Source organism: Phascolarctos cinereus, unplaced genomic scaffold, assembly GCF_003287225.1.
Source record: "Phascolarctos cinereus isolate Bilbo 61053 unplaced genomic scaffold, phaCin_HiC Scaffold_4;HRSCAF=312, whole genome shotgun sequence".
NCBI lineage: Eukaryota > Metazoa > Chordata > Mammalia > Diprotodontia > Phascolarctidae > Phascolarctos > Phascolarctos cinereus.
Genome location: NW_027555847.1, coordinates 136,988,174 through 137,002,503, shown reverse-complemented (window position 1 = coordinate 137,002,503; position 14,330 = coordinate 136,988,174). Strand labels below are relative to the sequence as shown.

At 45.5% G+C, this 14,330-nt stretch overlaps 1 protein-coding gene across 5 annotated transcripts; it reads right to left on the bottom strand.

Annotated features, from left to right (window-relative positions):
- Window positions 1–699: 699 nt before the first annotated feature.
- Window positions 700–14,104, bottom strand: LOC110214652 (caspase-14-like). Of its 5 annotated transcripts, XM_020995678.2 has the most exons (11): window positions 12,477–14,101; window positions 11,394–11,543; window positions 11,082–11,304; window positions 10,850–10,938; window positions 8,073–8,189; window positions 7,595–7,762; window positions 4,963–5,185; window positions 4,280–4,408; window positions 1,745–1,819; window positions 1,123–1,226; window positions 700–945 (listed from the first exon to the last, which is right to left on the bottom strand). In XM_020995678.2, exons 2-11 carry the CDS (start codon window positions 11,529–11,531, stop codon window positions 832–834), a joined length of 1,380 nt encoding a protein of 459 aa, XP_020851337.1. In that variant the 5' UTR covers window positions 11,532–11,543; window positions 12,477–14,101; the 3' UTR covers window positions 700–831. The 5 variants fall into 5 exon arrangements, 4 of the variants coding, with proteins under 4 accessions (XP_020851337.1, XP_020851336.1, XP_020851338.1 ...); XM_020995677.2 differs by having other exon boundaries at window positions 11,394–14,100; XM_020995679.2 differs by having other exon boundaries at window positions 10,850–10,935; window positions 11,394–14,098.
- Window positions 14,105–14,330: the final 226 nt, after the last annotated feature.

Genomic DNA, 14,330 nt, shown 5'->3' with positions numbered 1-14,330 from the left:
TCTGGAAATCTTCCCGGTGCAAAAACATGTCTTTCTTTTCTACCTTACTAAACTAATCCCTTTGCCCCATGTGTGGGTTCAATTACCCTCAACTGAAAAACTGACTCGGTAGAGGAAAAGGATAAAATCAACCCAAAGGTAGAGACAGGATCAGGGTCTACATAACAGCTGCCATTTCCTAATATCTTCCAAGATGTGCTAATGTTGATTTCCATCCTTGAGGGAATTCACAGTGGAAATGATAGGAATTGCAGTATATTCTCTAATCCCTAGAATAGGGATTAGACTTGAGGCCATCTGTGGTCCTCTGGGTCCTCAAGTGCAGTCCTTTGACTAAATCCAAAGGGCTGCATTTGAGGGCTTAGAGGGCCACAGGTGGCCTCGAGGCTGCAGGTTCCCCATCCCTGCCCTAGAGTCAGCACTAAAAAGGAGGTCAAGGTTGGAAGTAAATCCCTTGAATCTCTACCTTGCCCAATCCAAGACTGAAGTGAAACTACAGAAAGTTTGAAAAGTTTGCTACTAAAAAGTAAAATGAGATGTAACATTTTTGGACATGGCCAGTGTGAGAAAGTGTTTGTTATATATTTATTAAAATATACTTATAACATATTTTATAATGTTTTTCTTTTTTAATCGTTCAATGGGGGGAGGTGGAAAGGAGAGATAATAAATACTTGTAAAAACAATACATAAATAAGATTGGAGGGAAAAAGGAATTTATTAAGTACCTATTATGTGCCAGGCACTGGGGAAAGAAAGACAAAAAAAGTTGTGAAAGATTGAGGGATAGGGCCCTTGAAGGTCCAGATTCACTGCCTTGCTTTCCGGCTCTCAGACCTTCAGATATAATCGTTTTCTCAAGGAGCTCCTGATCTCCAAGTTCATCTTTCGTATTTCATCACAGTCTGGACCAAGCACATCCATCTCGCACAGCTGCCTGTTTACCTGCAAAAATAAGACTAGATGTAGGCTTCTCTGCAGGGCTTGGAGTCTGCATTTGAGCTAAGCTCCCCAAGTTGGGGCTCTCTGGGGCAATGAGATTATCCTGTTTACATGAGAGGGAGAGCATGTAAGTCTTGGGGTAAGTGAGGAAAGAAGTTCAGCTGCCCTTCAGTCACTCACTTCCGTCAGAAGCTCCAAAAGATCCTGGTGAGGGTCAGCTGTGATAACTTCTACAAGAGTCTGGATAAAGTCTGAGCCATTCTCATCCCGGTATGCCACATAGCCTAAAGGGTAACAGACACCAATCATTTTTCCTTCTCATTTAGGGGGAGGGTGGAAAGAGGGAGTTCCAAGCATGATAGAAGAACAGAGTACCTGGGATCTAGTAGAGGAGTGAGGCAGAGGACAGAGAGTAAGGATTTCTTATAGGACCACAATCTTAAAAATGTAACCAAATCATGCAGGTCTTGATCCTCTGATCATCCTGAAGATTGGTTGGTTTCAGACTAGGCACAGTAGCTAATTCCAGGAAAACATATCTGCACTCATTCTGGATTAGGAGCTTTTGGCTGTCTTTGGGGTACACCAGAAAACCCTGGCATTATAGCTATTTAAAAAAAAAAAAGAAATAAATAAAATAAAGTAAAAATATTTTTTAAAAATATCTTAAATGGAACCGAATGGGAATGGAACTTGAGAATAACTTGTTTGCCAACAGTTGAGTCCTGGGAGAAGAATCCAAATTCTCTTCCTATTGCCCATAGGTTGTTTTATTTTCCCCCAGTTGTGATTTCCCTTATACCTTCTGCAGCTGAATAAACTCTCAAGATATCCACTTGGTCTGTATTCCTAGGAAAGTCCTCCCTGGAGGAGACATCTAGGGTAAACCAGAAAATATTATTTACTGTAAAAGAAAATAATTACTATCACCTCCATCCTCTAACTCCAGGCAGTCGCATATAGGAACTCACAAGCAAAGCAAAACATGTTTCTGTCCTCACCTTTGAGGAGCTTATTAACTCTACCATTCTTCCACCCAAATCTCCATGGCAACGGTTAGCTTATTATGCCCATCAAAGACTTTTACCCTGACTTTCTGCTACCCTTCCTCTTAGCCTTTTCTCCTGTCTCTATCCTGTAACCTGCCCAATTTCCTAAACCAAAGGCAAACTCTCCCCTTCCACTGCAGCCTAGGCATTGCACTGTCCTTTCTCATTTCAGACTCTATCTCCTCAAAGAAACATGTCCTGATAAAGGAGTATGGAGGTGAGGATTCCACCCAGTTTCTCTTGGATTTCTAAAATCACACGATTTACAGCTAGAAGGGACCTTAAACATTATCTAGTCCAGGCTCCTCATTTTACAAATGAGGAAAGTGAAGCCCAGAGAGAGGAAGGAAGGGGCAGCTAGATGGCTGGATAGAGCACCAGCCCTGAAGTCAGGAGGACCTGAGTTCAAATCGGACCTCAGACCAAACACTAGACACTTACTAGCTGTGTGACCCTGGGCAAGTCATTTAACCCCAAATGCCTAAAGAGAGAGAGAGAGAGAGAGAGAGAGAGAGAGAGAGAGAGAGAGAGAGAGAGAGAGAGAGAGAGAGAGAGAGAGAGAGAGAGAGAGAGAGAGAGAGAGAGAGAGAGAGAGAGAGGAAGTGATTTGCCCAAGGTCACAGAAGTAATAAGTAGCAAAGCTTGAATTTAAACCCAGGTCTACTGATCCCAAATCTAGCCTACTACCCTACTCTACCTGAGTTCTCTCCATTCCACAATACTACAAGGTTGGTTTCTTGGGTATCTATTAGTACTTAAAGTCTTCAGGGTGACTCTAATTGGAGACATTGGTTCTTTGCTTGTCAGGTGGAATGGATAGAGGATTCAGGGGAGCCTAGAGAAAATTAAGCAAAAGAACTGGCAGGAATGATTTCTGCCATATTTAAAAGGAGGAGCAGTGAAAAGTAAATGTTGCCCTGATTTTCTAAAAAGGGAAGAGAACAACCAGCAAACTGTAGGTTAATCTTTGTACTCTATCCTGGTCAGACAGCATCTGGGTTATTATGTTCAGTTCTAGGTGACATAATGTAAGGACATTTACAAAGTAAAAAGTGAACAGAGGATGGCAACTATGATGGTGAAGAGCCTTGCGTACATGTCATGGGATTAGTTGGAAGAACTTCAAAAGTTTAATATGGAAAAGGGAAACTCATGGGGAACACGATGGCTTTCTTGAAGTATTTGAAGGGTTGCCATGTGAAAGTGCTTTCTTTGCCCCCAAAGGACAGAACCAGGGGTGTGATGGGTAGGAGTTTGGTTTTTTCTAAAGGGCAAATTTAGGTTTGATGACAGCAAAAACTTCCTAACAATTAGAACTGTTCAAAAGTGGAATGGCCTGCCTCAGGAGCTGGGGGATTCCCCCTCACTGAGGTCTTAAAGCGGAGGTTGGATAATCATTTGTCGAGTAGATTGCAATGGGAATTCCTTGGAGATTTGTCAGTCATATCGTAATGTGGAATGAATCAGATGGCCATTGAGGTCTTTTCCAAACTCTAAAATTCCACAAGTCTATGAATTCTGATACATGAGAAGAGGTGGCAGAGGACAGCAGATAAAAACCTTGGACTTGGGAGTCTCCAAATGTAGACTCACAGCCTATCTCTCTCTGCCAAGTCTCTACAACTTAATGGCTCTGATACCTTGGGCAAATCCCTTCACCTCTCTGATCCACAGCTTCCTCATCCGTAAAATATAGATAGTAAGACTTTGCAAGTCCTATGAAGTTACTGTGAGGATAAAATGAAGCTTTTCATAAACGTGAAAGTTATGTTCAGTTCAACAAACACTATCTGCAGGACTCTGTTCTGGGGAGGAAAGGATAAAAAGGAGGAGGCAAAAGATAAAAAGCAGATCATGGATTTAGAGTTAGAAGGGACCCTGACTTCAATGAGCTAATGGTCCAGCCAGGGGTGGGGAACCTGCAGCCTTGAGGACACATGTGGTTCTAGGCCCTCAAGTGCAGTCCTTTGACTGAATCCCAAAAGGATTTGTTCTGTGAAGTATGGATTCAGTCAATGGACCACACTTGAGGACCTAGAGGGCCACATGTAGCTTCTGGCCTCAAGACCGTAGATTCCCCACCCCTGGTCTAGCCTCAGCCTTAGCCTCAGGTTCACTGGGGGATGAGATTTACACACAAACATCTGAATAGTAAACTGATAGATGAGGACTGAGGACAGACCTCACCCTTAGGAGTCGGGAGGAAGAAGGCCAACTAATGAGGTAGACCAAGACTAGATGATCTCAGAGATCCCTTCAAGGCCCTTAAAGGAAAAGGAATCACTTACCTTGCATGTTAGCATAAACCCGAAGGATGTCTGCATGAGAGGGGATAGTTGAAGGCCTCTGCAGCCAGTGTTGTAGCCAACGTCCTAGCCAGGGCCAAGCTCTAGGTCTCACGCCTGGGTCTCTGTTATCTGACAGCCCATGGAAAGAGGGTAGAAATGAGTATCATCATTTCGTGAGTCAGGAAGCTCAGGCTTAAAGTGATGGAGTGGCCTGCCCCAGGTCATTCAGGTAATAAATATCAGGGCTGGAATTGTCCCATGGGCCTTCCTTGTATAGCAAGTAAGAAATAACCCACGCGCACCAGCTCTAAATTGAGTGCTCTCTCCTCTCCCTTCATAGGAAAATCCATGAGGCAACTTGTAGCTACCGAGGGATAGTACAAAAATAGAACCACATGCCTTTAAGGAGCATATGGTTTCAAGAGGGAGTCAAAACTCGCACATATGCAACTGTTAGAAAATATAAACAGTGTGTGCCACAGATGATGGCAGAGGGCTTCAGAGTTCACTTTGGGCTTGGAGTGATCTGGGAAGGCTTGTGGGACCAGCTGGGCTGAGAGTCACCGTCAGAGAAAAGAGAGGGCATGAAGCCAAAAGGCAGGCTGGGAAGGGAGAATGGATGGTTGGAAGCTGAGCTACTACCTGAGTTTCAAAGTTATGAGAGGGCTGTATCCCCTACTCACCTCCACGGCACCCCTGCAGCAGAAAAATTTTGGCCTTACCCTGCAGGACCTGACAAGCACTCAGCTCTCTCACCATCTCTTCCACTTCCACTATCTGTCCATCAGCCCCTAGAAGCCGTCCCTGAGGTTCCCCATGGGCCATGAGGGCTATCAGGGCACAGCTCACAGTGGTCCTACAAGCATCCAGATGTTCCCGGAACTGAGCCAATTCCTTTCGGAAATCCTGAGGGCAAGGAGAATTCCAATGTACCCCCAAAATGGAGGATCTTTTTCATAAGGAGAACACATATTTTCCTTGGATTCCCCCCACACACACACACATCAGTGCTGACCCTCACCCACCTGACCCTAGATGAAGCTTGACCCATTAGAGCTTCATTTTGGACCACCCATTACTTCCCATTTCAAACGCATCCCTTCCAAGGAAAAGTAGCATATTCAGTCTCTCCCATCTCAAGATGTTTGATCTTTTCAGATCCATTTCCTCAGTGATAGGACAGACCTAAGGGGTGAGGGGGAAGGCAAAAAGAGCCTGAATAGGGTTAGGAGCTGGGAAGAGTTTCATAAACCAAATTCTGCCTCCTTCACAATTTTGACAAAGGCCAACTCTGCTCATCACAGCCAGGAAATTCTAATAAGATGAAATTTAATGAGGATAAAGATAAAGTCCCACATGTGGATTCACAAGTATAGGATGTGGAGGTGTGGCTGATCAACAGCTTATGAGAGAGAAGAAATATGCAGGTGGGGATTTTATTTAATGTTACACAATTTCATTTGAGCTTACAATGAGGCATGACAGTTTTTTAAAAAGCAAATATAATATGAAGGTGCATTAACAGAGTATAAATTGAAAAAAGTGGTAGTTCTTCTGTATTTTGTCCTCCTCAGGCTACATCCAGGGTACCGTTTTCAAATAAGGCAACTATATTTTAGGCAGGACATTGATAAGCTGAAAGATGTCTAAAGGAGGCTAACTTGGACAGTGAGGGGAGTCGAAACCACAGCAGATGAGTCTTAAAGGAGTTGGGCATGACTGAAGCGGGATAGGAGTGAGAGACCAGCCATCTTCAAGTATTCGACAGACTATCATGTGAAGATAATTCTCCTTAGCCCCAGAAGAAAGAATGCAAAGCAATGGACTGAAGTTACAAAGAGGTAGATTTAAGCTCCAGGTAAGAAAAAGTTCCTAACAGAGCTATCCAAAAGTGGAGCGGGCTGCCATGTGCGCAAGTGTTCAGGTAAGAGCTGGATGGCCGCTTGTCACAGATGTTAAGAGATTCCTGTCTGATCACGGGTTTAGAGTCCAGGGGTGGGGAACCTTCTGCTTCAAGATCACATGTAGCACTCTAGGTTCGCAAGTGTGGCCCTTGGACTGAATCCAAACTTCACAGAACAGATGCCCTGAATAACAAGATTTGTTCTGTGAAGTTTGGATTCAGTCCAAGGGCCACACTTGAGGACCTAGAGGGCCACATGTGGCCTCAAGGCCAAAGGTTCCCCACCCCTGGTAGACTAATCAGTCTCAGCAGTCTCTTCCAGTTTTGAATTCTCTGCTTCCTTTGCCTAACCACTATCCATCCTGCTGCATGCTCATCGAAAATTGGGAAATTGCTATTAACCAAGAAATACCCTTCCATAGGCCCAATGACTTCTCGTGCAATACCCTACCACCCTAGCTCTTGGGTTGAGCTCAAGTCAATAAGCACATATTAAATACCTACTATGTGCCAGGCATTATGCAACATGCTGGAAATTAAAAAAAAAAAGCAAAACAGGGGAGGGGGGCAATCCCTGCCCTGAAAGACCTCGCAATCTAATGAGGAAGACAACATGCAAATAACTATGTACAAGATAGATACAAGATAGATTGGAGATAATCAGCAAACAGAAGGTCCTAGCATTCAGGGGTTTGGGGCATGGAAAGGCTTCTTGCAGAATGGGGGATTTTAACTGATACTTGAGGGAAGGGAAACGGCAGAGATGAGGAGGGAAAGCATTCCAGGCATGGAAGACAACCAGTGAAAATGGCTGTAATTAGCTTGGGCCAGTGGAAGAGAATCTGGATTTCAACATTAGGAGTTTTGAAAGAAGAATAAGGAGAAAAAGAGATAGTTACTGCCTTCCTGCTTTCTTAGAGGGGATGGGTGTTTTGTGAATCATGTTTTCTGGGAGAAACTGGACACCAGGAAATTTGGATGGCCAATGAGGGAAAGACCAACCAGGATAGCAGCTTAGGAATGAAAAGATGGAATCAACCAAGGGGAAAGGGTTAGTTGCTATTGCAGCAAGAGGAATAGAGAAGGACCTTAGACCTTCAGTGCAGAGTATGGAACCTTAAGATCATTAACTTAGATCTGGAAAGGACTTTAGATATCATCAAGTCTAACCCTTCTATTTTACAATTGAGAAAAATTAGACCAGGAAAAGTGATTTTGCTGAGAGCACATAGATTGTAAGCTACAGGCCTAAGATCAGAACATTAGAGTCAGCCAACAAGGGAAGTCAGGGAATTTCCTAGGTCCCTGGGCCTTCATGAAGCCCTGGGTCAGTCTAGCCCACTCCTTACCTACCTCTATACTCTCCTCACTTCATTCCCCCCATCCCCTTTGCACCCCTTCCAGTACCTCACCTGGGCAGTAGGGTCCATCTTCAGAATGCTCTTAAAGCCCAGAGTCTGGAACAACCTCTTCAGGCCTTTAAGGTCCTGCTCAGCCCCGAGGCGGTCCTGGGTGACACATAAGACAAGGGCCACCTTTTCCCCAGACATGTCATATACCCCTTGAGGGATGGGGCTGAGCTGGGGGAGCAAAAAGGGGAGAGAAGAGAGAAACTTGATTTGAGGGGGGAGTGGCTAAAGCGGAAGGAGTGGTCAACCTTAACCTCTTGTTCCCCTGTTCTTCTAACTCCTTTTCTCCCTTTTTCTCTCGACTACTCCTTCTCATTAACTCTAGGCCCCTGCTCATTCTGTCCTGGGCTTCTCTCAAACACACACACACACACACACGCACTCCCATATGCACTTTCTCTCCCTTTCCCTCAAGTCTCTCTTCTCTTTCCTTTCTCCCCAGGTCCTGTCCCTATGGACAACATATCTGGTCCCCTCGTACCTCCAGGTCCTGTGACCTTGTTCTCCCAAAGTACAGTGCACCCCGAAGGGAGCTCTGGAAGATGGGGCACCTGTGCCCTGTGGTAGTAGGCATCTCTTGAGTTACTTCGCCAATGACCTGACAGGAGGAGGAAGGGCAATCAGCCAAAAAGGAATCTGAAGGAGCTAGGGATTTAGCCTAGAGAAGTCTTAGGGGGAACATGAAGAGTAGACTAGTTCTGTCTGGCCTGAGAGGGCAGAAGTAGGGCCATTGGGTGGGAATTACTGGAAGGTCTATTTGAACTCTATAAGAACTTTGTAACAGTCAAAGCTGCCAGCAATGGAATGGGCTACCTTGGTAAGTAGTGAGCTTGAAGACAATGAAAGTCTTTAGGCAGAAGACAACTATTTGTTGAAGATATTATAAAGGTAACTGCTTAAGATAGGGCGGGACAGATTATCTCCAACACGCTATGAAACTTGCTCATGATGGGATGTGGGGAGCCGTAGCAGGTTTCAGAGGCTGACTCCCAGACCCACGCATAACCTAACGAATGGCCTGAAGATGAAGGCATTGGTAGGGCCTAGGCCTATGCGGTGGCACACTTTGGGTTCAAGAATCTTGGGAAGGAGAGCAGGGTTCTTTCATCAATCTTGCTTTTAATTATAACTACAAGTTACTATAAAAGTGAGGAAGGTGGGGGGAAATCTGGGGAGGACGTTCAGCAAACATACTACTAGACAGAATCTCAAGACCTGAGTTCCAGTACAAACCTCATCACTAACAAGGCCTTTTATGATCTGATGTCTCTCTACCTTTCCAGCCTTATCTCCCAAGAGGCAGCTAAGTGGCATTGTGCATAGTGTGCTAGGCCTGGAGTCAGGAAGATCCGAGTTCAAATCCAACTTCAGACACTTACTGTGTGACCCCCTAGGCAAGTCTCTTAACCTCAGTTTCCTCAACGGTAGAATGGGCTTAATAATAGCACTTACACCCCACCCCTTCCAGAGCTGTTGTGAGGATCAAATGAGATATTTGTAAAGCACCTGGCACTCTGCAGGGGCTTAATGCTTGCTTAGGGCAGGTAGATAGTGCAGTGGATAGAGAGCTGGACGTCAGGAAGACCTGAATTCAAATCAGCCCTCAGATACCTATCAGCTGTGTGTGACCCAGGGCAAGTCACTTAATGCTGTTTGCCTCAGTTTCCTCCTCTGTAAAATGAGCTGAAGAAGGATGGCAAACCACCCCCCAGTGGGGTCACAACCAAATTCACCAAACGCCTTCACAGATCCTCCTAGTCAGAGACCTCTACCTGCTCCACCCTGACCCCAATCTTATGGGACTAGGTGACTCTCACTTCCTAGCTGTGTAATGAAGACATTGAATCTCTGAGCCTCAGTTTCTTCATCTGTAAAATGAGGATGACTCATGTACCGCATACCTCAAAGGTATTGTAAGGCACTTAGTAAACCTTAAGGCATTATTTATCTCATTATTCCTACGCCTTTTCTGGCCAATATCTCATTAAGCCAGTTATTTCACAGCATCATAGACAGAGCTGGAAGGGACCTTTGAGACCATCTGGTTCAACTCTCTTATTTTTACAGAGGAAGAAATGAGGCCCAGAGAGATTCAATCACTTCCCCAAGATCGTGACAGAGCCAGGATTTGAATTCAAGTACTTGGACTTCAAATCCAATACTTTCCCCGTCTCACAATGCTGCCTAAACCACTCCCATTGCCTTGATCTTCTTGTACGTCTCTCAGTATCAGCTCCCATGCATTGTCCTGATCCTGGTTTGTGCGACCTTGAGCAAGTCCCTTCTCTTGTCTAAACTCCCTTGTCTTCTCTAGATGGACTAGTTGACCTTTTCAAGCTCCTTCCTAATAGACACTGAATAAATAGTGCTAGAAAATAGCATCAAAGAATTCAGGGTTGGGACTTAAGAGATTGACTCGAATTTATCCCAAAGATTTATGAAATGTTTTCCCTGCAACTCTGCTTTTATACCAATTTGCAGTTGAGGAAACTGAAGCTCAGGAAAGTCAAGCCACACAGCCGGGAATCAAAATTGAAACCCAGGTCTCTCGACTGACTCCAAGCTTCTTTCCACTAAACTATACTTTCTTTCACATAGATGCGCACATGTACACATATAGTTGGTGTGTGAAAGCCATAAGATTGGGGTCAGGGTGGGGCGGGTGGAGATCTTGACTAGAGTATCTGTGAAGGTATCATGGATATGGATCTTGAGGACAGTTAGGTTTGGATAGGAAAGGAAAAAAAAGGAAAGCATTGCAGAGGGAAGGAACAACTGAGTACAGGTGTGGAATTAGGATTTAGAAAAGTAGATCTTCCAGTTTGACTGAAATGCAGAGGACATGGGGAGTAACGGGAAGGAAGGGAACAAACACTGTCATTGTTCAGTCACATCCAACTCTTCATGACCCCACTGGGGGGTGGTTGGCCATTTCCTTCTTCAGCTCATTTTACAGAGGAGGAAACTGAGGCAAAACAGGGTTAAGTGACTTGTCCTGGGTCACACAGCTGATAAATGTCTGAGGCCAGATTTGAACTCAGGTCTTCCTCTCTTGACTGACTCCAAGCTTCTTTCCACTAAACTATTCTTTCTTTCACACACCAACTATGTGTGCATGTGTATGCATGTATGTATGTGTGTGTAAAACTTGTTGAGCAAATATATGAGAAATGTGACAGATAAGGTGAACTGAGCTGTGGGCCCCAGAGGTCATGGTAGGACCCCCATCCACCCACCCATTGCTAAGCCAGTCCAGACCTGGGTGAGCACCTCCAGCAGGTGCCAGTGGGGAAAGTGCCTGCAGTGGTCTGTCAGAATGGGAAGAAAAGCATTGGATTCCAAATCTGCTGGAGACAAGAAGGGAAAAGTGGGGTCAATTCAGAGAGGAGCTGGGACACAAGTGGATCTGGGAAGCCAGTGAAGATGTCCCCAGTGCCCCTGTTCCTACCCTTCTCCCCAAACCCAGCTGCCCATGTTGGTTCTCACTCACTGTTGTGGCTACCCAGCAACAGAAACACCTTGGCTTTGCCCCACAACGCTTGGCAGTGGCTCAGTTCTTCAACCAGCTCCTTCTCTTGCACCTCCCTCCCATCTGGCCCCAGAAGCGACCCTCGACATTCACTGTGAGCTAAGAGGACGACCAAAGCGCAGCTGATGGGGCTCCCGTGGGCATCCAGAAGCTCGCGGAAATCAGCCAGTTCTTTCTGGAAAGACTGGAAGAGCAAGAGGCCTGATTGTTTGAGCGTTGGGAGAGGAGTTGGGATCTCAGAGGGATGCAAAAGCCATTGGGAAAATCACTCACCTGCGCCTTGGCCACTCTTCTAAGGCAGTTCTTAAAACCCAGTGCTTGGTACATAACCTCCAGAGCAGCAACTGCCTTATCCTCTCCAGTTTGCCCTCCCAAGGCACAAAGGGTCAGGGCCACTCGGGCCCCAGTCATGTCATATTCCCCCTGGGAAGACAAGTGGAGAGTGGGCAGTCTCTCCTCCTAGACAGTCAGGAGTCCAGGGGGGAAGATGGGGTCAAGTCAGCTACAGAGTAGGGGGAAAGAGCCTAACATCAGGATGAAGTCATTAGGTTTGCCTCACCTACCTTCCTCTTCAGGCACTCCCTAGCCTCTGCCTTTTCCACTGCTACCCGCAAGGAGCTTGCCACCAGGCAGTCCATGAGCAGAATCACTGTCTCTCTGCCTCTTGGACTCTGGCTGTCCCCACTGGGCTCCCACTCCCAGGTTCCCTCATCTCTGGGTCTTGCACCTTGAAACTCAATTTATGACTACATAAGAGCTGGACTCTGACCTCATCTTTGAGATCTGAATGGGGAGCTAATTTCTGATTCCCCAGTAATCTAACTCACTGCCCTGGTCCTCATCCTTAGACACTGCTCCCTTTACAGGAATAAGACAGGCTGTCTGCCATCACCCGGCTCTTCTCCTGGATCTTCAATGACTTTCCCCAAGGCCAATCCTGTCCGTGAGTTATACTTGGCCCCTGCCTTCCTCTTCCCTGATCTGGTTACACTTTAAGGTCATATTTCTTTTGAACTTCCAGGTATATTCACACTCCCAGCAAGAGGACAGGACGTTATACTATTGTGCTGTGCTACAGGTAATGTAAGATGGGCCTTTCCATCTGACTGGCAGTTGAAACTTCCTATACCTTACCAACCATTAGAATGTAAACTTGAGAGCAAGAACTGTCATTTCTTCACTGTCTTTCCAGCACTTAACGCATAGTAAATACTTAACAAATGCTTCTTCATTCATTCCTTGTTCTGCCTATACCATACTCATTAAGGGAATCCCTGGGCTCAGTACCCAAGTACTAGACTCAGCTCTGCTGCTAATCTTTTGGTTTTGGCTAGGCAATGGGGTTAAGTGACTTACCCAGGGTCACACAGACAGTGTCCAGTGTCTGAGGCTGGATTTGAACTCGGGTGCTCCTGACTTTTAAGGCCGGTGCTCTATCCATTGAGCCACCTGGCTGCCCCCTCTGCTATTAATCTTGACCTTGGCCAAGCTTTCTCCTCTCTGGACTTAATTCAGTGATGGGGCTAAGGATTAACTGATAGTACCTGATGAACCCTTACAGTGCTTAAGGTTTCCAAACCATTTTCTCCTTTATGCACATCTGATCCTCACAAACCACCCCCGAAAGATAGGTATTACATAGCTACTACAGTGGAGAAAACCTTAGCGGTTAAATGAGTTGGCAGTGATTGTGAAGCTACAACTTGCCGGTCGTGACATTCAAATCCAGATCTCAGGTCCTGACTCCAAGTTGAACAGGATTGACAGTATATCACACAGCCTTCTGTAAGCGCCTAACATGCTACATTCTATGGTCTCTTCCAGCGGTGACATCACAAACCCTCAAGGAGGGGCCTCCGAGGTCATCCAGTCCATTTGGTGCCTAAACAAGAGTCCTCTACAGAACATACCCTACACGGGGTTATCCGGCGGACTCTGCTTGACGCCCTCAGGTGTGAGGGAATGCACCACCTCTAGAATCAGTCCTTTACGCTTCTGATACCACTGACTGTATTAGGAAGTTTTCCTATTCTATTTTCTGGGATAAAGCAGTACAAGCTAGACCCCTTTTCTATACAACAACCCTTCAAATATTTGTAGACAGTTATCATTTCCTTGCTAAGTCTTTTATTTTCAAGATAACCATCCTGTTTGGTTTTTTTTTTCCCCAACCAACCTCATGGTCCTTTAACATCCTAGTCGTTCTCTTATCAATGGCCCCCCTAAAAAATACGGTGCCCAGAACTGAACCGACACGCCACATGTGGTCTGACAAAAGCAGTGAGACAATTACCCTCTTCGTTCTAGCCATAATGCTCATGTTGGACCTGCAATATAGGCTAACACATCCAGATTTCAGACAAAGAGCTATCTAAATGCTTGCTCCATCTTGTCCTTGGTGAAACTGCTATTTAAGAATCAACGGTAAGATTTTACACAGATAATTATCAAATGCATGTAATCAGATCTGGCCCAATATTCTAGACTTTCAATAGCTTTTAAAATCCTGTCACCCAAAGTAGTAGCTATCCCCAGCCTCAGCTGTCACCTGAAAATTTGACAAGCATATCACCTGTGTCTTTATCTAAGTCACTGATGAAAATGTTAAATAGCCCAAAGCCAAGCACAGATCCCTGGGGCACTGTCCTAGAAACTTCTTTCCAAGTTGGCATTAAACCCCTGTTGAAGTCTAGAGAGACATTCCCTGCCTCACACCACATAGGGTAAGTGGCAGAGATCACCTAGGTCAAGTGACTCTCAGTCAGGCATTACACTACAGCTTGGTTTTTACAAGGGTTGGGACTACAGTAGGCTCCCCAGAGGTCAGTCTTTATCTTCTGCCATTAACAAAGATAGGGATCTTGGGACCTATCCAAGTCATTCCATTTCTTTCCCTTTCCTTGTATCCAAGAAGTATACTCCCTCTCCCAGTACAGAGGGGCATGGGCAATGTCCAAAATTCTTATGGGCCACAGTCCTCACCCCCTATCCCCACCCCTTCAGCTCCCTGCCCCACCTTGTGCCTCATTTCTGTAGTCACAGGATAGCTTATCATTGAATGTCAGACCTGGAAGAACTCTTACAGAGAAGGTTGAAGGTTGGTAAGATCCTGGAAATATCAATTGGAGTGCACTTTCCTCCCCCTCTATAGATCAAGGGTCACTCTACTAGAGTCCTGCTGGGCTCTTAATCACTTGGGAAGGATGTGGA